The sequence below is a fragment of the Sitophilus oryzae genome, unplaced genomic scaffold, assembly GCF_002938485.1.
Source record: "Sitophilus oryzae breed Bouriz unplaced genomic scaffold, Soryzae_2.0 scaffold_1989_pilon_pilon, whole genome shotgun sequence".
In the NCBI taxonomy this organism is placed as follows: domain Eukaryota; kingdom Metazoa; phylum Arthropoda; class Insecta; order Coleoptera; family Curculionidae; genus Sitophilus; species Sitophilus oryzae.
This window is the reverse complement of record NW_022146711.1, coordinates 198,918-222,312: the sequence shown is the minus strand read 5'-3', so window position 1 is coordinate 222,312 and position 23,395 is coordinate 198,918. Positions and strand designations below refer to the sequence as shown.

At 31.1% G+C, this 23,395-nt stretch overlaps 1 protein-coding gene across 1 annotated transcript in view; it reads left to right on the top strand.

Moving 5' to 3' along the window:
- Positions 1–658: 658 nt before the first annotated feature.
- Positions 659–23,395, top strand: part of LOC115883806 — a gene marked incomplete in the record, with an annotated part of 163,537 nt that continues 140,800 nt past the window's right edge. The window contains 2 exon segments of the mRNA XM_030902211.1: positions 659–751; positions 825–1,270. Of these exon segments, the coding sequence (XP_030758071.1) occupies positions 1,176–1,270 (95 nt within the window).

Sequence of the window (23,395 nt, the reverse complement as noted above, 5' to 3'; positions counted from 1 at the left end):
AAATTTATATTTATAAACACCTAAAATTCCTAAGATTAAAAAAAGAGAGAAAGATAACAAAATCTATCTCAAAAAGCGATCGCACACTGCAGCTGCATCATTTGTGAACCCCCTCGTAACACGCGAAAGGCCACGAAGTACCAGAGCGACAGAGAAAGAGCGCGCCATTTTAAAAAGAGACCGATTCAAGTTTAAACTAGGAAAATTCAGCGGTGGAGGACGAGCGTCCGCGAGAAAGACGAAATATTCCGGCCGTCCGAATAAAAGAAACGAAATAGGCCCCCCGAATGCAAGAAAGAAAAAGACAACGCGGGTCATCAGACAAGGACTACGGCCGGCTCGGACGAAGACAGTCAATATTTCAGGCCGACCGAATTAATACGTTAGAAAAGAATAAAAACAGAACCGAAGAGAGCCCCGACCGACGCGACACCTCCTGAAGGCGAGCGAGAGAGCGAGAGAGAACGCGCCTAGTCTAAATAGTAATTTAAGAGACAGACGCGGCGAGCCAACAGGCCAAAAGAGCGACGAAGAACGCAGATAATAGGGATGCACAGCGCTCGACTAGGCGCGAGGGAAGGGAAAATGCAAGTGCATGCAAGTGCCGAGTGGCGTCGCACTTGTTGCGTCACAATATGACGTTACTACAGTAGTGATACAGACCACCATTCATACAACACATTGCTGCAAAATTTGAAACGATCGAGAAACGGCGCCAGTTGTTAAACATGTAACGCACGGATCGAACAAAGTAAGCCGGTTTTTCGCGTTTAGTCGTTCATTACGACGAAGTAATAACCGTTCTGTTGTGTTTTTTGTTTCAGATTTTTTGGAGGATATGGCGAAAAAAGTGCGAGCCTCGCAGCCACCCCGCAGCTGAGAAAAATAGAGAAAAAAACAGCCCTCACGACGGACGTCTTATTCTCGATCTATTTCCGTTTAATATTTCGTTAATTTTTGGGCCGCGTTGAACTTTTTATTCGATTTAGTTTATTCTTTGGAACTTTTAACGTCGATTAGTGCGAGCGAGGATAGACGCTGTCGGGCCGGTGTTCGGACCTTGGTGCGGGCGACGGTATTTTTTCAAATAAAAGTTTGGTGTAATGATTATTGCGAAGCAATGGGTAGGAAATTCGTTTTAATTATTAGTGCTGCGAACTTGTCGCCCGTGAAAAATGGCCGAGTGTTCGTACGCGAGATGTGCACAACAGCGTCGGAATATTAGAAGAGAACTTCAACGATGGACAAAAAATATGGTTCATATTGTCGGTGAGTAAAAAAAACTCTTTCTCTACCAACCCCGGCCCGCGTCTCTACTTTTCTTTTCTTTTTCCTAATTTTGGGTTGCGATCGATAGCGCAACAACGTTGTCGCCGAGAAAATATCCGAGTTGGATCCCGGCACAATAATATAACCTGTTGACTGCCGAGCTTTGCCATCGCATTATTTGTTTTCCGTTTGACCGAAATGCCACCCCCCGGCGCCCGGCCACCCCGCCCTTGGTTTTAATTGCGAGGGCTTCTTTTCGCGGCGTTTAATGATTTTTAAGATGCAGTTTTTGTATGCGTCGTGCCGCATTTTTCTATAACGGCGCCGAATTATTTTTCTTTTATTTTAGGACGAAAATTCGCCATTTCCGATAACTTCGCCCCGTCTTTTACAGTTCGGTCTCTCTTTTTCGACGATGAACAGTTTTTTTTTAAAGAAAATGCAGTTATTTTGTAGGGAACTATTGAAAAATTATTAAGAAAATATTTATTACTTCTTTAGACCTTTAATAATACTAAAAAAGTTAAAAATTAAATAAATAAATCCAAAATTTCTTATTCAAGGTTTAAAATTTAAAAATACGTAATTTTTGATTTTGGTGTTTTTTCATAATTATTATTATTTTATAACTAAATAAGCAATGAACAAATAACTAATAAAATTTTCGTCAGTGTGAATGAAGTTAACTACATAAATCAATGCCAAAATACTACATTTTTTTCCAAAAAGTCAAAATTCGCATTTTTCTTAACATTCATGATTGATAACATTTTTTGGCGAATGTCATTTTCAAATTTCATTTTTTTCGACGATGAACAGTTGTTTTAAGAGAAAATGGGCAGTTATTTTGTACAAAACTATAGAAAAATTAATAAAGAAATATTTATTACTTCTTTAGGCCTTTAGTTAGGGGAAAAAAGTTCAAAATTAAATAAATATCCCGTATTCTTAACAGGAAATTTCTTATTCAAGGTTAAAAATTATGTTATTTTTGATTTTAGTGTTTTTCTATAATTATTTTATGACTGAATAAATAAGGAACAAATAACTAATAAAATTTTCATCAGTGTGAATGAAGTTTTATATTAGTCAAAGTTTCCATATTTATAGTTTGTCTGATTAACCTACATAAATAAATGCCAAAATACTTTTTTGCATTATTGCAACAATTATTGAACAATATTTTTCAAAAACAATTAAAATTAATGCCAAAATTCCCATTTTTCTTAACATACATGATCTGGTAACATTCTTTGGACAGTCATTTTCAGATTAAATATTTTTACGTCTTTTTGTCTTGCTATTTCGACGATGGACAGTTTTTTTAAAGAAAATGCTGTTATTTTGTACGGAACTATAAAAAAGTTAATGAAAAAATATTGATTACTTATTTAGACCTTTAATTAGACTAAAAAATAGTTAAAAATTAAATAAATATTCCGTACCTACTTAACAGGAAATTTCTTATTCAAGGTTTAAAATTAAAAATTATGTTATTTTTGATTTTAGTGTTTTTTTATAATTATTTTATGACTGAATAAACAATGAACAAATAACTAATAAAATTTTCATCAGTGTGAATGAAGTTTTATATTTGTCAAATTTACCAGATTTCTGGTTGTGTATGATTAACCTACATAAATCAATGCCAAAATACTGCATTTTTTTGCAATATTGCAACAATTGAACAATATTTTTCAAGAACAGTTAATATTAAAGTAAAAATTCGAATTTTTCTTTGACATTCAGGATTAGTAATATAATATTTTTTTGGATAATGACATTTTTAAATTTATATTAGATATCTCGTTATATACAGCATGTCCCCGGATTGTCTTTACAAGAAGAAAAACTTTTTATTATTGACATTTCGAGAAAAATGTATTCTTTATAAAAAAATTTGCTTAGTCTAAAATGCGCAGTTTATAGTTTTCCAAATTTTCATACCGTTTTAGAGAAAATTAAAAAAAAACATGAAAATATTGTTGTCCGAAAGTCCGAAAAATCAAAAGGCCTTATTGTAATATAATTTCGATTTGATTCTTTGATAGATGGTTATTAGTTATTATTAATTTTGAATAACGCCATATTTTTTGTTGTTGATAATGTATCACATTTTCCGATAACTATTATCACCCTTTCTGTAGCATTGAATAAGTTTTGTGATTTCTTAGCCTTTTAAAATATCAAAAATATGACGTTACTTAGAATTGTATTAATAATAATCTATCAAAGAATGAAAACGAAATTATATTACCATAGAAACGCGTTTTGTTTAGTTTTTAGTACTTGAAAGAAAAATGCAACCATATTTTCAGGTTTTTCTTAATTTTCTCTAAAACGGGATGGAAATTTGAAAAAGTATAAACGGGATTAACTATTTTAAAATAAGCCAAAACTATAGATAACTATTTTATAAGGAATTATTTTTTCTCAAAATGTCAATAATAAAAAAGGTTTTCCTCTTTTAAATACAATCCGGGGACATACTGTAGATGAGTGTCGTCTCAAATAATTAGTTTCTTTATTAAATTTTCAATAAATTAAATAAAAAAAATGTAGGTATCGGAACTGTATTTAATTATTATAATTATTGAATGATTTATATCATATAGGTACTTTTATATGGCGAAAGATCGTGGGATCCTTCAAAACGAAATGATTGGTGTCTAAAAAATTTCTCTTTCACACTTTGTCTAGAAATAGAGAACAAAAATAAAAATTTTAATAGAAATAATACATTTTAATTTTAATTTTTATGCTTTTGTGTACTAGTAAATGTTCATTTAAATATATAATTAAATAAACTAATAAAGCCAATTATACAGATTATACAGCTGAAACTTTTGATTTTGTTTAGGTTTTGTTCTAGTTGTTTTAGATTTAATTGATTGTTTATTAATTTTGTCTTCAACTTTTCATTTTTACATAATTATTTATAAATTTCGAATAGTTTTTTTAAGTTAACGCAAAAAGGCATAAAATAATGTTTTAAAATCCGATGGGCATATAAAATTTTACATTTAAGAAAAAAGGTTGCACTTTTTAAACACTAAAGGTGGCAACCCTGACTACATATGTTATATCTTCATAATCTTAGAACTGTATAGACCAGTGATGGTGAACCTACAACGTATCTTTGAAAATAAAAAAAATATAATTAATTCTTACTTAAGTCTTCCTAGAGTTATCCTCTATATACTAAAAATGGGATAGCTACCGACCATACAAGATTAATGAAGACATTCCTAACAAATAAAAAGGCTAACTTACAAAAAAAGTAAAAAATTGATGATTATTATATTATTATTAACATAACCATATATTCAAGTTTCACAATTCACAACATACAACTTTATAATAATATACTAGTTTGTTGGTAAACATCAGTATTTATTTAAATTTTTTAATGTCGAAATTCATTATTTATTTTAATTTTTTAATGTCGAAATAAATAAATCAAGTCTGATTTAATTTATATATACATAAGTAGTTATTTTCGTTGTTGTTTCAAAACTTTATTTAAAAAAACATTTTATTTTATTGGAAAATTGTTAAATTAAGTGTCATTTTTGAATTACATTATTTTTTCAACAAATATTTTCATTTATTTTCAAAATATTGATATTTTTTAGTTGTTATTTGATGTACAATGAGCAATAATGTAAAACAAAAGAAATATGAAAGTTTATAGCAAAAACAGATGATTAACAGATAACGTTAACAGATAAAGTTAAAATAAGTCTATTCTAAGTATAAATGACTTATTTTAATTCGTCAATTACGTTGGGTAAGTAAATAGGTATACGTACTTTGTTTTAAAAATAGGTATCTAATGTGTTCCATTTGTTTAATACTCCAAAATATTAAAACCTATAGGTATTATTAATGCCTCAAGTGAAATTTTTATACTTGACTTAGATACTATTAAATATGTCATAAAAAATATCTAAAATGTAACGATACAAGCTTGGTTTTAATAATTATTAGTAACACTAACAGAACTAAGGATACTAAAAAAAACATAGCTGTGATTAAGTGTAAAAAAACTTGTATAAAATACTCTAATACTCTGTATTGCCTCATCCGGGTCAAAGTTTACAGAATAAAATATAAGTTCCGTCACTTGTGCCGGCGGCAGGTATCAAAAGCCGCTTCACGCACGTGTTTCCCAGTGTATTACTGGTGTGTAGACTTTGGACCCAGCATACACGGCGGATCACGTTCGGCGTATTACTCTGATTTTGGCGTTATTACAGAGTGGTCTCGCATGCATATGGAATTATTTTTCAAGTGATTATTTAATTTTCATTGCAAAATGTTACTGATCACATTAGCCTTAGTTAATTATTTATTAGTTTATTATAAAAAAAGCATAATTATTTTTATTATTTCTTAAAAATAATATTGAGTTTTTCGCCACTGGAAAAAAAAAATATTTAAAATATCTAATTAGAATTATTCAAGATCACTTTATTTTTTACACGAAAAATCATATACTGGGTGTGTCTCAAAAGTGGCTTATCCCTATAACTTTTTTATTTTTTCAGATAAAAAAACGAGATTTGGTGTGTTAGTATATGACCTAAATTAGGATTGATTAACGTTTTCAATTTTTTTCGGTCACTTCTGGTTTCACCGAAAATGACTACAACTTTTGATATTTAAACGGCAACCTCGACATTTTTCTACTTTATTCGATAAAAAATGACACTCTGAATAGAACGACATATTATATGTCAACTTTTGGCATTTTAGCTTAAAAAAATCTTTTAAAATTTCAATATTGAGTGTCATAGCTCTTTTAAAAACAAAACTTTAATCAAGGAGCCCTGGGAAAAATAGATTTGATCGTCTAATGTTTTCCATGTCTTGTCTTTGCCGGTTAAAAGATGCCCAAATGGTATTTTTAACCATATCTTAATTTTTTTCAAATGGAAAGAGGGTGGCTCATTAGTATATTTGGAAAAAGTATTTTTTACGAATAATTTCATGCCACACACTGGGTATTTCGAGTCAAATTGTCGTTATATACCGCGTGTTACACTTTCAAATAAATCATATGTGAAACTGTTGAAAACTGACATATGATATGTCTTTCTACTCAGAGTATCATTTTCTATCGAATAACGTAAAAAAATACCGGGGATACCATTTAAACATCAAATGTTGTTGACATTTAGTAGTTTCAGCTTTGAATTTTATAGTGTACGTAATTCGTGTTGGAAAACCATATTACGCACTCATGGAATACTGCACTCGTGCGTAATATTATTTTTTCCAAAACACTCGTTACGTAATATACGTTTACATTATTTACTGTTGATATTGTGTAGCTTTATTTTTTGTGTTTGTTTTTAAAATTTATTTTATTTTTGCTATATCTTTTTTATCTTGCCATGTCTAAATATTTATATGCATACACCAATAAACTAATAGTATATTTTTTCTTTTGTAGATTTACTATTAGGTATTTTTGAAATACCCCACGTTCCCCTGCACCTTGTCGCACCTTGCGATCGGTAAAAATGCGGCTTCTATTTACTCCGGCTTCCACTCCTGTTTTCATCGAAATCCGGCGTATCGGATGAGGCGGCTTCTGGCTTTTGATACGCGATTTTCAAAGTGCCGATGCTAAGTGACCGAACTTATATTTTATTCTGTAAACTTTGTCCGGGTGCTATAATTGTCTGTAGATCGGTCGGTTCATACTGCCAATGAGGCTGAAAATATATTGTGTTGTTATGTATTTTTCCCCATTCTTCTTCAAGGACCAAGAGAATATTCATAATTTTCGACATTAAAAACCATATTCAGTCGTATACAACAATAGTCACCAAAGTCACCTCGCCATTATGAAGAATAACATCAAGAACTAACGATAATTGAAAACAATACAACATGTTTGTGGCAAGTTCATTTTGTTCATAAAAATTAACCAAGGCATATGTTGACATGAGTCAAAAGACAAGATATTCAGGAGATATGGTTCTGACCGAAAAATAATGTTTTAGGAAAATTTGCTCACAAAGTTATTGCATAGGGTGTTTTAAAGATAAGTAAAAAACAACTTCCAGGCTAAAAATATAAAATATAACACTTTAAACATAAAAAAAATTTCCGTTGTTTTTTTTTTGTTCTGAGTGTAGAAATATAAATTATTCAAATCCTAGAGAAATTTGGTAAAAAGCAATAATATTGCTATCGTATGGTATGAGCGAATCTATATCTTATTTAAGGAAATTGCATATTGTACAAATACAATACAAACATTTTGTTTCAAGACAAACTTAATTTAAAAATTCACGTGCATTTACGTATATTAACACATAAAACAAAATAATTACGATAAAGAAACACAAAAAATAGATTTATCACAAAATAAAAAAGACGCTAATGATTGCACAAAAATGATTACACAGAAATGTCAAGAAGATATGGAATTAAATACATTATCGCTACACAAGCGATAAATATATTTCATTTTAAAAGAATCGTAATGATAACCGACAAAAATCCAGTCTAAAAAATACTTCGTATATGAATCAGAATCCTAAAAAAATTCTTGGGTGCGCCGCTGGCTCTAATCAATTCTAAAGCATATCGCGCACTTATGCGAAGCGCGGCGCGGCGCAGCGCGGCGAATTTTTGATGGGTCCGCTAACTTATGCACGGTTTTGCGTACGCGGTTGGTATTTAAAGTTTAAAATTGTTTTGAGCTGACCCTTTCAATTTTAGTATTATCTCTGTGACGGTTTGATATAAAGGTGTATTAAATCTTCATTATGTCCTCACGTTCCAGCAGCAGTTCAGAGGGAGATTTTCTTATTTTATGTACAATAACTAAAGAAAAAGATATGGGTGAGAACAAAAAGAGAAAATTTTGGATTCATAACATTAATATAAAAAGAAATGCGTACGGAAAATACACCTTCATTCAGATTTAAAGCGGCCCTCACACGATCAATAATATTGTCAATATTTTTGATTATTGACAATATTATTGAGCGTTTGAACGTACATATTGATGTACTTTCAATATATTGATGGATTTTCGGGATCCTGAAAATACTCGACAATATTAAAGGCGGAGCTAGGCGTATTGACAATATATTGATCGTTAGGTCGCATGATTGACAAAATTTGACTAGTTTATTCGTAACCATGGCGGAAGACGGAACATCGCCGTCATTGTTTTCACCAGTTTTAGATCGCAATCATCAGGCTCCCGTTTCTTAACGTACTCTAGAAGATTTAGTTGGCCGAACCTTTCTCTTTTTCGATATCCATTTTTTATATAACGTCTTTTCTTAAATGCTTTTCTCTATTTTTTCTCACTGACTGACACTCACTGCCAAAATGCCAAAATGACACGCTTTTTTTATCTTTAATTTTTTGGCATAGGGTATAATCGAGGGTATAATTCACACTTAATATCTGCACAAAACTTAATATTGATATATGTATTGACCGTGTCAGGCCAACTTTCAAATATTGATAAAATATTGACAATAAAAAACATTGACAATATTATTGATCGTGTGAGGGCCGCTTAAGAAAGACGAAAGCTGGAAGTCAAAAGAAAATTTTTATTAAAAGTATTATAGAATGACCCACCAAAAACTTGCTGAACTTCTTTCTTTGTTAATACCAACTATAGAGTGTCAAAAAACTAGATTTCGCTGCCCAATTGGCGTTAAGAAAAGACTTTCAGTTTCAAGTTTCAAGCAAGTTTTTAATAATGTCTAAATAAAACTAATAGAGAATAATTTATATTATTTTATGTAATGCCATCTTTTCTTAAATGGGTAGATCTTTCCGTTATTCTAAATTAAATAGTCCGTACATTGGTGGAACATATTTTATTTTATTTATGATCTAAAAATAACAATAATAGCTTATTTTCTTCACAGATATTGTCTCATCTCAATTGGTTGTGATAATTTGGGTCCCCAACATCATATAACTCTTTGTAGCTCTGTATAATCAAAATGAATGTTTCATCACCCATGATCTCAATAATTAAATTACAAGAAACAAATTCAAACAAAATAAACGGGTTCTTGACTAAACACAACCTAAATGCCAATTAGTAATACATCAATCGTAGAATCATTAATCCGAAGACACCCAAAATAAATTCCGAAAATGAGCAAAAACAAAGAAAGTTTCCGCTGACCACCGCGCACTAGGGCACGCGAAGCGGCCCGAAGAGAATTCTTCGCTTTGGATTCTAGGTTCTGCAACGAACGGAATTAAATACATTATCGCTACACAAGCGATAAATATATTTCATTTTAAAAGAATCGTAATGATAACCGACAAAAATCCAGTCTAAAAAATACTTCGTATATGAATCAGAATCCTAAAAAAATTCTTGGGTGCGCCGCTGGCTCTAATCAATTCTAATCCACTAAGCGAAATGACGTCCGACATTTTGGAATGCCGAATCGCTAGTGGGCCGCTTAAAATAGCGGGCGATGTTAAATTTATCAATAATATTATTGGTGGTTTTCAAGGTCGCTAGGCGACAGGAAATGCCCGATGCCCGCCAATTGTTAAATCAGCGAAAGAATAAAATGAAAGCTAACTTATTTTTGCATGTCGGTTAATATTTCTTGTTTACGAAATTGTTTTCCTGGAGGTCTGTCGATTCGAGATGACAGAGCCGTCTTTAGTTTTTATTTGTGTACAAAGGAAACGTTGTTAATTTAGAAAAACCACAACCATATTTATATGCAAACATAAATTTGATTTCCACTTGTGATTGTGACGTGTTTTGCTTTCGGTATGTGGATTTTTAAATTTTCTTATTTTACATACCGGGTGCGTATCTTAACCCCTATAACTTTTTTATTTTCTCAGATAAAAAAACCAGATTTGGTATATTAGGATATGACATAAATTAGGATTGATTGAGGTATTCAATTGTTTTTGGTCACTTCCTGTTTCACCGGAAATGACTGCAACTTTTGATTTTTAAATGGTTCTATCGGTATTTTTTTACTATTTTCGATAGAAAATTACATTCATATCATATGTCAATTAATTAATTAATTGACATATGATATGAAATTAATTTGAAATTGAAACGTGCGGCTCATAACGACAATTTCACTCGAAATACCAAGTGTGTGGTACCAAATTATCCTTAAAAAATGATTTTTCAAAATATGCTACAGAGCCACCCTTGATCCATTTAAAAAAATTGAGATATGATTAAAAATACGATTTGGGCATCTTTTAATCGGCCAGGATAAGACACGAAAAACGTTAGACGATCAAATCTATTTTGCCAAGGCTTCTTTATTAAAAATTAGTGTTTTTAACACAGCCATGGCACTCTAGATTGAAATTTAAAATTCAATTTTTTTAAGCGAAAATGTCAAAAGTTGACATATGATATGTCATTCAACTCTATGTGTTGTTTTCTATCGAATATAGTAAAAATATACTGAGGGTGCCATTTAAAAATCAAAAGTTGTAGCCGTTTCTGGTGAAACAGGAACTGGTCGAAAATAATTGAATACGTCAATCAGTCCTAATTTATGTCATATACCAAATCTCGTTTTTTTATCTGGAAGAGTAAAAAAGTTATAGGGGTGAGACACTTTTGAGACGCATTCGGTATATTAAATGATGTTCCATGGATCATTAAGATAATGGTAGGTAATGTTATTATTGGGTGTTGGAATTTTTGGTGTCACAGCAGCAAAATAAAACACTCGATGTCATATACTAACATACCAAATCTCGTTTTTTATCCGAAACTATAAAAAAGTTATAGTGGTGAGCCACTTTTAAAACGCGCCCGGTATAAGCGCGTAACTTCAAAAAAATGTATAACTAAAAAAATCTAAAGTAATTCTCAATAACTTTTTTTGCGTATTTATCATTTTACCAAGCACACTTAACAAGGAGGTATTATAAAAAAGTTTTGTGATCAGGCATAGTTTCTTCGAAAATTATTCAAGCATTCTTGAATATTTTTGGATCACATTGTACTCTTTACTGAGTTTTCAACTTTTCTATTTTTTTAAATTTTTAGAATTTAAAATAGAAAACTCCATAAAGTATGAACAAAAAGTTTTATGATTTAATATACTTTGATTTAGACAGTTAAAAAATCTAATAACATTTTTCTTAATAATTGTTTCATTACTCATTATACCAAGCGCACTTGATCATCATACTCTTTAATTATATTGCACCCTGTACGTAGTCTTCAACTTAACTATATTTATTTTTAATTTTCAGAATTTATGAACAGAAAAGTCCATAAGTATGATCAAAAACTTTTATCATCTACTGCACTTTGATTACAGACTGTTAAATAATTTAATAATTTTCCTTAACACTTGTTTAACTGTCATTATACCAAGCACACTTGATCATAATTCTTTTTGATGGTATTATACCCTGTTCGTAGTAGAGATGAGCAAAACTGCAAGTAAAACTGCGATTGCAATAAGTTTCATTTGAAAACATTGAGATATGATTAAAAATCCAATTTGGGCATCTTTTATCGGCTTAATATTTTGATCCTTGATTAAAAATTAGTATTTTTAACACAGCCCACTCTTTTTTTTTTTCTCTCAAAAAAAATAACATAGATTTTTGTGACAAGTACCTAAATTGAAATTGTACTTTGTTATAGATCCAACACTGATGAAGGCTATCATGTTAGCCGAAACGTTTTTGTTTTACACCAAATAAAAATAATGAAAATCCAAATAAAAACTTAATCAACGTTTCTCCCGAACCTAAATCTCAAGAAAATAAAAAAATAGATTAATATTGGTTGCCTAAATTGAAATCGCAGTCGCTGTTCCCTATGAAAGTCAATCGCCAGGTGGCGATTGCGATTTTTAAATCGTTGCGATTGAATGTCAGTTTGCGACTTTTTGCTCATTTCTAGTTCGTAGTCGTCAACTTATCTATATTTATGTATAAGTTTTAGAATTTATGAATAGAAAAGTCCATAAAGGTTGATCATAAAGTTTTATGATCAAGCGAGTGATTGATCAATCAAACTTTGATTTAGACGGTTAAACAAATGTAATAAATTTCTACTTAATGATTGTGTAACTGTGATCGAACCAAGCACTTGATCATAATACTTTTTTTACGCATAAACTTCAATTTTTCGAAAGAAATTATGTAGAAATATATTTAGGACTTATTCAGTAAAATTGATCTATTTTTGAGATAAAAAGATATTTCTAAATAATTTTGTTTGCTTAATTTATATATTAAGATAAAATTTTTATTATCAAAAGGTGTTTTTCTCAAATATTATCTGATATTTTAAAACAAGCTGCATTATTTTTAGTTTTCAGGTCATTGCACAGGGTCAATATCTTTTAATTATTATCCCCACGTTATAACAGAAATACACACACAAATGATATGAAGTTAAGATAAGCTTAGAATATATATTTTTTGGTTCACCCTATCTCTATCTGTAATAACCACATTGAAATGACAATGACTGGTTTCAAAACAACGAAAATTTATAACTTTTAACTATTGTTGCCAAGGTTAAATTGGTCATCGCCGGTTGTTATTTATGCATCTAATTTTGTGATAAATTTTAATGGGAATTTTTAAAAACGCAAAAAAATAATTAAAATTGCATTTTTAAACTAGAATTAATTAAACATTTTTTATGGAGATTGTCTGTTTATAACATATCTGAATTAAATTGTAATAAATGTTTTTAAATGTTTAACAAATCATTTTTATTTCTTGGATTTTTAACACTTGCGAAGTATAAAATTTCCTTTAAAAAGTAACTATTTTATATTGGGTATAAATATCATAAAACTAAAATCTTCGAAAATTATATATAATTCCTCTATTTTAACAGTTTTAATTTTAACTGTTTAAAACTAACATTTTAACTTTTGTTAGTGAGTTTTTTAGACACCTAAATCACAGTTGTTTTCCTCTTTTATTTTTCAGTATATTTCAAAAATGGCGGTGCGCTTTTGTTTCTAATAACTGAATACTAATAATTGTGTATATCTCGTAATAATTTGAGATTTTCTACATTAGATTTTCCTAAATTCATTGTATCTCCCAAAACCAATGAACCTTATAATCTGTGACTTACACTGTATCATCATCATCGTTTTCAGCTTATTCAACCATTTCCAATTATGGTGTAGCCTCCCTCACATGTTTAGATACTCTCTTAGTACTTGAGCCCATTATTATTGTCTATTATTGGGTATGCGGGCCCAAATTATCCCTGCTTATGACATCAAACTAATATCATGGTCCCATCTCAGGTTCGGTCTCCTTCTAGGTCTCTTAATTTCTCGTGGATACCATGCTGTAATTTTTGTGATCCATTTGTTGTCTGTTCTTGCCCTACCTACCCATTGCCACTTGAAGGATTTGATTCTCTGGATAACATCTATTACCGATGTGTTTTGTCGTATCCACTCTATTCTTTTACGGTCTTTCTTGGTCATTCCTAGGGATCGGCAAGACAAGAAATCTTGTCTTGACAAGCAATTTCTTGTCTTGTCTTGAAATATTTTCAAGAATTAAAAAAAATCTTGTCTTGACCATTTCTTGAGAGTTGATTTCTTGTCTTGATTCGAGAAATCTTGAAGTTTCTTGATATCTTGACAAAAGGGGAACCCCCGTTTAAAATTCGTTTATTAAAGGGGAACCCCCTGTTTAAAAGTCGCGGTGAGATTGGGTAATGTGATGTTTATGCTTTGTGCGTAAAATCGAGGGTCAGGCATCTAATTTTCAAAAAATTCAAAAACTTTGTTAATTATTATTATTATTATCTAACATTAAAATGAGTGACTGTGATGGTTCGTTGAGCAGCAAATCTGAGCCAGTCGTAATTGAATCTGGTTCAGAATACCTACCACCTCAGACACCTGGACGTAGAAGTTTAATTAGTGACTTTGACAGTAGTGACGATTGACGATAATACTACTACAGATAAAAACAGTCAAAACAATGTTAATATTTCAGTGGACGGACTAAATCAGGCAATTATAACATTAAACGAATTTATTATTCAGAACTTAACAAACTTGGAATAAACAATTAAACCATCTACAGGGTGGTCCGAACTGTATTCCGGAAACTTCGGCAGCATATTCTGCAGATAAAAATAAGTAAAAAAGTTCAAATAAATGTATGTCCTAAAATGCTTAGTTTCGGAGATACAGGGTGTAGAAGTTTCATTTTTATTTCAATTTTTTTGAAGACATTTTCCAGTGCCAGTGTAAATAACTTAGGAGAGATGGTATCTCCTTGTCTCACGCCCTTGCCGAGTGGTATTTTTTCTGTTTTGAGGTCATCATCTAATTTAACTTGAAAGGTTGCACTATCATAGATATTTTTAATAATGGAATGATATCTGGAATCGATTCTCCATTGCAGCTAGAAATGACCAGGTTTCGATGCTATCAAAGGCTTTTTGGTATTCTACAAAGGCCAAATGTAGCGGTATATTGTACTCAGTTATTTTTTCAATGACTGTTTTACTTGTTTGTAGATGATCGATGGTACTAAAACCTTTTCGACAGCCTGCCTGTTCTATTGGCTGATAGGAATTCAGTTTCGTAATCAGGCGGGTGTTGATAATCCTAGTGAAGAGTTTGTATAGGTGTGAGAGAAGGCTTATTGGTCTATAGTTCTCTATATTTGTGTAATCTCCTTTTTTGTATAATAACACAACTTCCGCGTTTTTCCATGCGTCGGGGATTCTACCCTCAATCAGACATTTATTTAACAATACTTCAACGGCATCCACTAATGGTTTTCCGCCCATCTTCAGCATTTCAGGTGTAATACTCTTGATCTTGATCTTCTCCTGGGCTCTTCCCATTTTTAATTTGTTGAAGTGCGTATTTAATTTCTGTGGTTGATATTTCTGGCATGTCTTCTGAACCTACGTTTGTAATGTGTTTTTGTACTCTGTCTTTGTTTAGTATAACAGACTGATAAATTTGCTCGTAGAATTTGTGTATTTCATTTCTAATTTAATGTTTGTCTGTTGTTATAATGCCATGTGTGTTTCTTATCTTTATTATTTTTTGTTTTCCGCGCATTTGTTTACGTCTTAACACTTTCATGTTTCAATTATTTTCGATGGTTTCTAAAATTTGGTTTCTCTTATACTCCCTTAGATCTTTTCTTATTTCTCTTTTTGTTATTTTATTTAAGGTGTTATATTCTGGGGCATCTCTGTCAGTCTTTCTTCTTCCCTTATTAGTGTTGTCGTTTCGGGTTTTAATTGAGTTTCCGATCGGTGTTTCATTTTACTACATATTTTCTTTGTTGCTGTAGTTATACCCTGCTTTAGATTATTGAGAATGTCGTTGGGGTCTTGATCCCTGAGTGTCTGTGGCTTTAGTCTCCTTTCAAGCTCGTTTTGATATGTTTCCTGATCTGGTAATTAATTATTCTGGAGTGTTGTGTTATTTACTAGAATAACTTTTCTGTCTACCAGTTTGTCGTAGGATACTTTAGTTTTTGCTAAATTCATTTTGAGACCTACTTTATTGCTGGCTGTATTTAGTTCGTTAATTTGTGCTTGTAATTCTTTAGGACTATTGGCAATTAGGACTAATATCATCAGCGAAACTTAGATGGTTAAGATATTCTCCATCTAATTTTAATCCTTAGTTGGTCCAGTCCAGTTGACGGAAGATTTCTTCTAAGTTGCTGTAAACAGCTTTGGCGATATAGCGTCTCCCTGTCGTACTCCTTTGTCAGTTTGGAACGCTGGGGTTGTTTTATATATCATTACTCTTGCTTTGGCTTCCTTGTATACATTGGTGAGAGTTTCTATATATAAGCTGTATCTATATCTTTTCCTAAATTTATTTTTTTTTCGTAATTTTCAAAACAAAAGAAGATAATGGACCTTGTAAGATATTCTATCTGTCGCTCACACTTGATTTGGGCATCACTAGTTTTATGATTGGGCATTCACATGATTCAAATAACCTTAAACATATTTGGTCACAAAATGGGTAGCCAACAAATCTCTAGAGGTATATAGAAACAGGCGAAAAAGCTCTATTAGAACGTTCGCCAAAATTCACGGCAGACCTGATAAGCAAAAACAGAAAGACAGTTAAAGCTGTGGTGGGTCTTCATTCTAAGCTAAATAGGCAATGTGCGGTTCTCGGTAATAGGCAATGCTAGGCAATTGACAGAGAGCTATGGAGGGTTCAGTCTCCAAGTTGCTAGACTTTGAAAAAGAGATAAGGCTAAGAATCAGAAGAGGATTACAATAGATCTGAAATGGTCGGAGTGGATCAGACAAATAGCCATCTCGTAAAATCTAATTTAATCTAATCTAGACATAATAATCCGATTGAACTAAAATAAGAATACTTGGAATACAGGATTAAAGATTACCATTTTTTGAAAGAGAATATTTTATTTCCGTATTTATCATTTTTTATAATCTATTTAACAAGAACAATGAATAAAGTGCTATGCTATATCATATTTAATTTATACAATTTGATGTTCTGTATATTAATAATGCAAGGTATAATATAATTAGTGCTAGATCGGTTATTACGACGAAGAAAAATACCTAATCCCGTACACATTTCCATTTTAGCAGCCTGCGAGCCACTAATATTAGATCAAACCTCCGCTACGCTCCTTTTTTTACAATAACATGAAATTATAATTAAGTCTATATTATATCTAATATAAAAATGCGAATTAATGGGCACGATGGTTCCTAACAATCTCGCGTTTCCCATGAATCATTGTTCTTTCTTTTTCCAGCGACTTTCCCAGGCCGCCATATTTCTTTTTCTTATAGGCGAAGGTAAGTTGGAATTAAATTTTTGCGCTCGAAATGAACGAGGCATACTAATATGCAATTAGCAACCGTACTTAAAACTGCACCGGTCGAAATAAAACACTGTTTTTACGAAATTTGCATTTCCTTTGCGTTTTCCACGAGGGTTTTTTAAATTTTCCGCACGTCAGACGACATCCAATAATAACTCGGTCTTTTCTACCAACGTCATGTGTCTTTTTCGCATTAAAAATATGGTTGAAGTCACGCGAGGGTATATAATATAACCATATTTTTTGTGCTTTTTATTATTTTTTCTTTGCAAATAGATGCTGGCTAAAGTCATGGATAATATAATTAAATCAAACAACAAGCATTTTCAGGAAAAAAACTCCTATTAGTCAATTGCTCCTGCATATTATTAATTAAGCTATAAATCTGCGCTGAATTTCAACGCTCGAAATTGGTTTCCAAGCATTTGATCTCCCCTCCATATTTTGCGCTAAGATGCAAGCAGCCTTTTGTTTATACAGTAGCCCCTCGATTTCCATTGATGATATTGGTCTTCCTCACATTAATGTGTCACCCTGTATGTTTTTACTAGGTAGTTTAGGTAATAAAACTGTTTTTGATTTAATATACGCGGTTTCTATTTAGGCGGTATTTAGAAGGAAAGTAATCTCCGCGTAAAACGAGAAATTCCTGTTTATTATACAGGGTTGCTCACCAAATACGACACGGAGTATTGTAGCTAAACGATTAGATTTTTACATATTATAAATTTTGGGTTTGTTGAAGGACTATATTGGAGCTACAACTTAAAAATAATTTTACAAGATTACAAGAGTGTCCAAAATAACTAAAAAATATTATAGTTGTATTTTTTTAAATGGAATACCCTGTATATTATTCTATTTTTAGATTCTACGATTGAAATAAAGGTAAATTTGATTAAGGTTTATCTCACTGAAACCTTTCCGTTTTTGAAATATTTTCAATTTTGTGAAATTGTAGTAAAAAATTTAAGGCTTCATTTCTTTAAGGGTATCAAAGTTTTTAATACTAAATATTTACTCAAGATTATTTATTGATCAGATATTGTGTTGCAATAATAAAAATTATATTACCTTGTACAGAGTGTCCAAAAATCTATATTAAATAATTACTAGCTTCAAACGGCAGTAACTTGTTTAATTTAAATGGAATATCCTGTATATTTTACAGGAATCAGATGCACAATTTAATTGTCTATCAAACTGTATTAAACCATTTTTTACCTATCTCTTCAAGTTTTCGTAGAAAATGTATTTTCTTATAATTTAGACCTCATTTATCACTTACCCATGGAATATTGACATTTTAGATTTTTTTGAAGCAACATATGTACAAAATGGTGGTAAAAATAATAATATTGCAAGCCCATTTGAATCCCAAAAGAGAACTATTTAGATATTTGCAAAAGTGTATACCAGTTAAATATACCACCATTATTTCCGCCCAAAAATTAGTTAATTGTATACTAATATGTTATTGTTTTAATTAATAAATTATTCTAAATAAATGTGGATTTGACTCAGAAATCAAATGAACGTCTCTCTTGTTATAAATAAGCATTCTTCAAAAAATGACATGCAATTTATAAGGTGTTAGTTTTTACCACACTGTCTAATACACACACAATTCAGTTTTTTAGTATTTGGAGCAATTATTATTAATTAACGTAAACAGTCAATTAATATAGTTTGAATACTGGGATCATATTAATTGGTTCTCTTTAACAAAAAAAAATTGAACAGTTTTTTTTATTATTTAATGAAATAAGCGAACTATATTGACAATATTAGTATCTGTAGTCTTTGAAAATTTGTTACATCTTTAAAAATAATCTAAAATGTCAATATTCCATGGGTATAGTGATGAATGAGGTCTAAGTGATAAGAAAATGCATTTTCTACGAAAACTTGAAGAGATAGGTAAAAAATGGTTTAATACAATTTGATGGACAATCAAATTGTACATCTGAGTCACGTAAAATATATAGGGTGTTCCATTTAAATTAAACAAGTTATTGCCGTTTAAAGTAAGTTAGTAATTATTTAATATAAATCTTTAGACAAAAAAGACCAACTGAAAGACATTCAGATTATAGGCTACACTTTTTAAGAGTAATCAATAATGGACCAATACAAACTTCAACCCTTCATCACAACAAAATATTCTATAATTTAGGTAGTACATGATTAAGAATAAAAAAAGAATGAGCAAGGTAACAGGCGTATACAATGTAAACGCGCTCGATCGATGTTCCAATCATATTTCTCGCTACGATCTTCGTAGAAAATGCCGATATTATCGACGCAAACCACGTTGGATTTCAACACCGTATTCTCGTTCGCCAAGCAGTTTCTTTACGATTAGACACAGGCTATAGAAAACTACTGGAGTGCGATAAAGTACCATTGTCTAAAACTTAAAATACAGTTGGAATGTCATAGTCGAAATGATATTGGTTCGATGGTCTTGGAGCGCAATGATTTTCGTGATTTTCTACATCATGTAATGAATAGTAAATGTATTTAAATTTTTATAATTACATATTAGTGATTTGGTCATGTAATTCCGTCATGTATTATATTTCGGATGGTTGGAACTAGGGTTTTCGGAACCGGAGGTGTTTTTCGGAACCGGGAATTTCGGTACCGCGCCTCTTAGGAACAGGGATTTCCCGTTTTTTTTTCGGTACTCTCGGTACTGACTAATTTTTGTTCAATGGTTGTGCAGTTCATCAATCAGAAAGCAAGGGATGGTTTTCAAAGTAAAATGGATAAAAAATTGAGATTTTTAACGAAAATATTATCAAATTATTAAGTTATCGGTCATGAAAAAAATTATCACAAACACAAATTTTGAACACAACATCAAGGTTCTTTGATGTCTCGAAAGAACCGGGATTTCTCGGTTCTGAACCCTAGTTGGAACCTTTGGTGTTACAACAGTAAAATGAAGCACTGAATTATTACTGTTTTATTGCAGTGAATACTACAATACATTAAAACACTACTTTTAATCACTGGAGGTATCATAAGGAGATTGGAAAATCATTAGAATAGAATAATTTCAACAGAATAGTTTTAATCATCTGCTGATAATGCTAACATCTTAGACAAGGAACGAGAGGGGACAGGTAACACGACAGCTGAAAGTGAAGCCACTTGTCACCACGCGAAATTCTCCAATGGCGTAGCATCAGAAATTAGCTTGTACCTAGACGATACAAAATATTTATTAAAATGTAAATTAATATATCGTTCATTTTTGAGCAATGCATATACAATTTTGTATTTTATAGTCTCACCTTTATAATATTAGAATATCTAAGTCGATAATGCAAAATCTATTTAACATTCACAGTGGACTGATCATCAAGACAATTATTTATTTATTAACGTGTGTGTAATGTATAATTAAATAAAAAATAATGTAAATATATATGTTTTAAACGTGTATATACATACCGTATGATCGAAATAAAAGGGGTCCTGTTTGTTTGGAAACGACGCGACGATCGATGACATTCCCCAAATAATATTACATATAAAATGAGATAAAAACTATATAAAACGACATCGAAAGAAGACGACGTCAGCGATGGCTATGAAATGAAGATCGCTGTCATTTTATATGTAAAATTATATGGGGAATGTCATCTATCGTCATTTACAAGCCAACTGGACGCCGTTTTTTTTTCGATCATACAATAATGAATCTAGCCAATCCCCTTTACAGTTGTTTACGGATTTAATGAATAATGTAATTTTTTATATTTGTTACCTTTAATCATAAGAATATCCTAATTTTCCACAAAAAAGTAAACAATTCTAGAAGCTTTGTCTTATTTTATTTGTTTACACTGAAATTATTATTATACACCTAAATTAGCAAATTTTTTGAAAGGATATTTAAAAAAATATAGTAACAAGTAGCCCACCACAAGTTTGTCCACCCCCAGCAAATCTTGGCAGGTAAATTTAAGTTTTATATATAAACAAGGGTTTTATGTACCAACTATACATTTAGATTTTTTATCACCAGAATTTTTCATTTTTTTTATAGTTTACAATGCATATTTGATAACAATACTTTATACATTTTTTTGCATGTAAAATGTAAAATATATAAAAAATGTTTATTGCAGAAATTGTATTTCTCTGATTATAATTCCCTACGCCACTGGAGAAATCTAGCCTGAGTAGCATTATTTATAGTTTCAAACATTAATTATAATACAGGATATTGAAAATACTACTTGGAATTATTAAAAATAGTTTGGTTTGCATATGGTACAAGACATATTAAAAGCATTTTAAATATTTTTACTGCTATAATGAAAAAAATGTACATTTTATGACTACATAACAAAAGTTGTGTATCGATATTTACCTGTGAAATATAATTCCAGCAACTTTTTTCTCGCTTCGGCCTTTGCAGCCATACGCTAAACATCTCGCCATACTAAACAACACAGTTTATAAATTTAACACAAAACAGTATTCACAAAAAACATAAAAAATCGCTTGATGTAACCTAGAAATCTTGTCATGCACCAAAGTATGGCCGCCGATCAAATTTTGGCCTCAAAAATTTTTCACTGGAGAATATGCGTGTTACCTGTCCCCTCTATTTCTTTGGCTAACATGTTTAGCAAAACACGCCTCCAGTGCTTAAAAGTTAAAAATCGACATTTTAAACCTGACATTATCTACAGGGTGTTTCAAAAAACATGTGCTATCTCTCGTGGGAAATTCCTCACATAAAAATAAGATTTATTTTTCATATCAACGTAGGTTCGATTCTGCTTTGTTTCGTAGCTACAGGGTGTTAAAGTCTTAATAATTTTTCGATTTATTATAATTTTCTTCCAAGTATTTTTAGTGATTTGAATGAAATTTTGAGGGTAAAAGTTACTATAAGTGCTACATATTTTAATGCTAAAAAAGTGTCGATAAATTCGTCAGGGACGTGCATATGGGTTATCACTGGAATATTTTTCAAAATTCTGTAGGCCGTTTAATGCCAATTAAAAGTTATCTCTTGATTATTGTTTGATGACAAGTCAATGAGTACTTATTTAAAACTTTCTCAAGTTAATGATATTATTTTTTTAAAGGTTGCTATATTAGACTTGTATCAAGGCAACTTAATAAAATTCCGTTTGTCTCATCAAAAAGGCCGAAATCGACAAAATATCAAGAGATATCTTTTAATCGGCATTAAACTTCTTACACTATTTCGCTAACAAAAGAAAAAAACTCAGTGGCGTATATGCTTTTTTTAGAAAAATATTAGTGATAACCCATATGCACGTCACTGGTGAATATGGCGACACTTTTTTAGCCTTAAAATATGGCACATTTGTAGTAACTTTTACCCTCAAAATTTCATTCAAAACGCTAAAAGTACTTGGAAGAAAAGTATAATAAATCGAAAAAATATTAAGATTTTAACACCCTGTAGCTAGGAAACAAAGTAGAATCGGACCTATGTTGATATGAAAAATAAATCTTATTTTTACGTGAGGAATCTCCCCACGAGAGATGGCACATGTTTTTGAAACACCCTGTATATTATAATATACAAAATTGTTCAACGATTGTCGGTTAATATTTCGCAGTCACAAAAGAGTAACTTGGTAGAATAATAACTACTGGTAAGTTGAGAAAAATCGCTGTGTACTTGTATACGTTATCCGTAATATGATCGTAAAAATTCCAAATCCGGTTTTATATCAACGTTTCATGGCCAAAACCGACATATTTGTATAATGCATTTTTTCTGCTCTTTTGTTGTGCGAATTTGAACGGTGCAGCGGCGTTTAATGCAGCTGTCATTAGAGCAATTAGATTTTATCCCCCATTTTAAATTTCTAGGCGTGTATCGAAAACATGAACACATATGCACACACACATAGAAATATTGTGAAAAAATTAACATTTCTTATATATTCGCCGCACCCATAAAAATCGATTTAATGTGATATTCAACTACTGTTTATGTCTTTATGATGAATTTACTATAGCTTGCATGCAGAGGCGGCACTATGGGGGAACCTGATGAGGTCCGGGGCCCAAACTTTAATTACTGTAATATAAAATCTCCTTATTTCGTGATATCAGTAACTTTCAATCTACGTAACCTTTTTTGAAAATATTAACTTAGCTTGTAAGTAAACTACAATATTACCGAAAAAAACGGCGTCAGCGGTGGCTATGAAATGAAGATCGCTGTCATTTTATGTAAAATTATATGGAGAATGTCATCGATCGT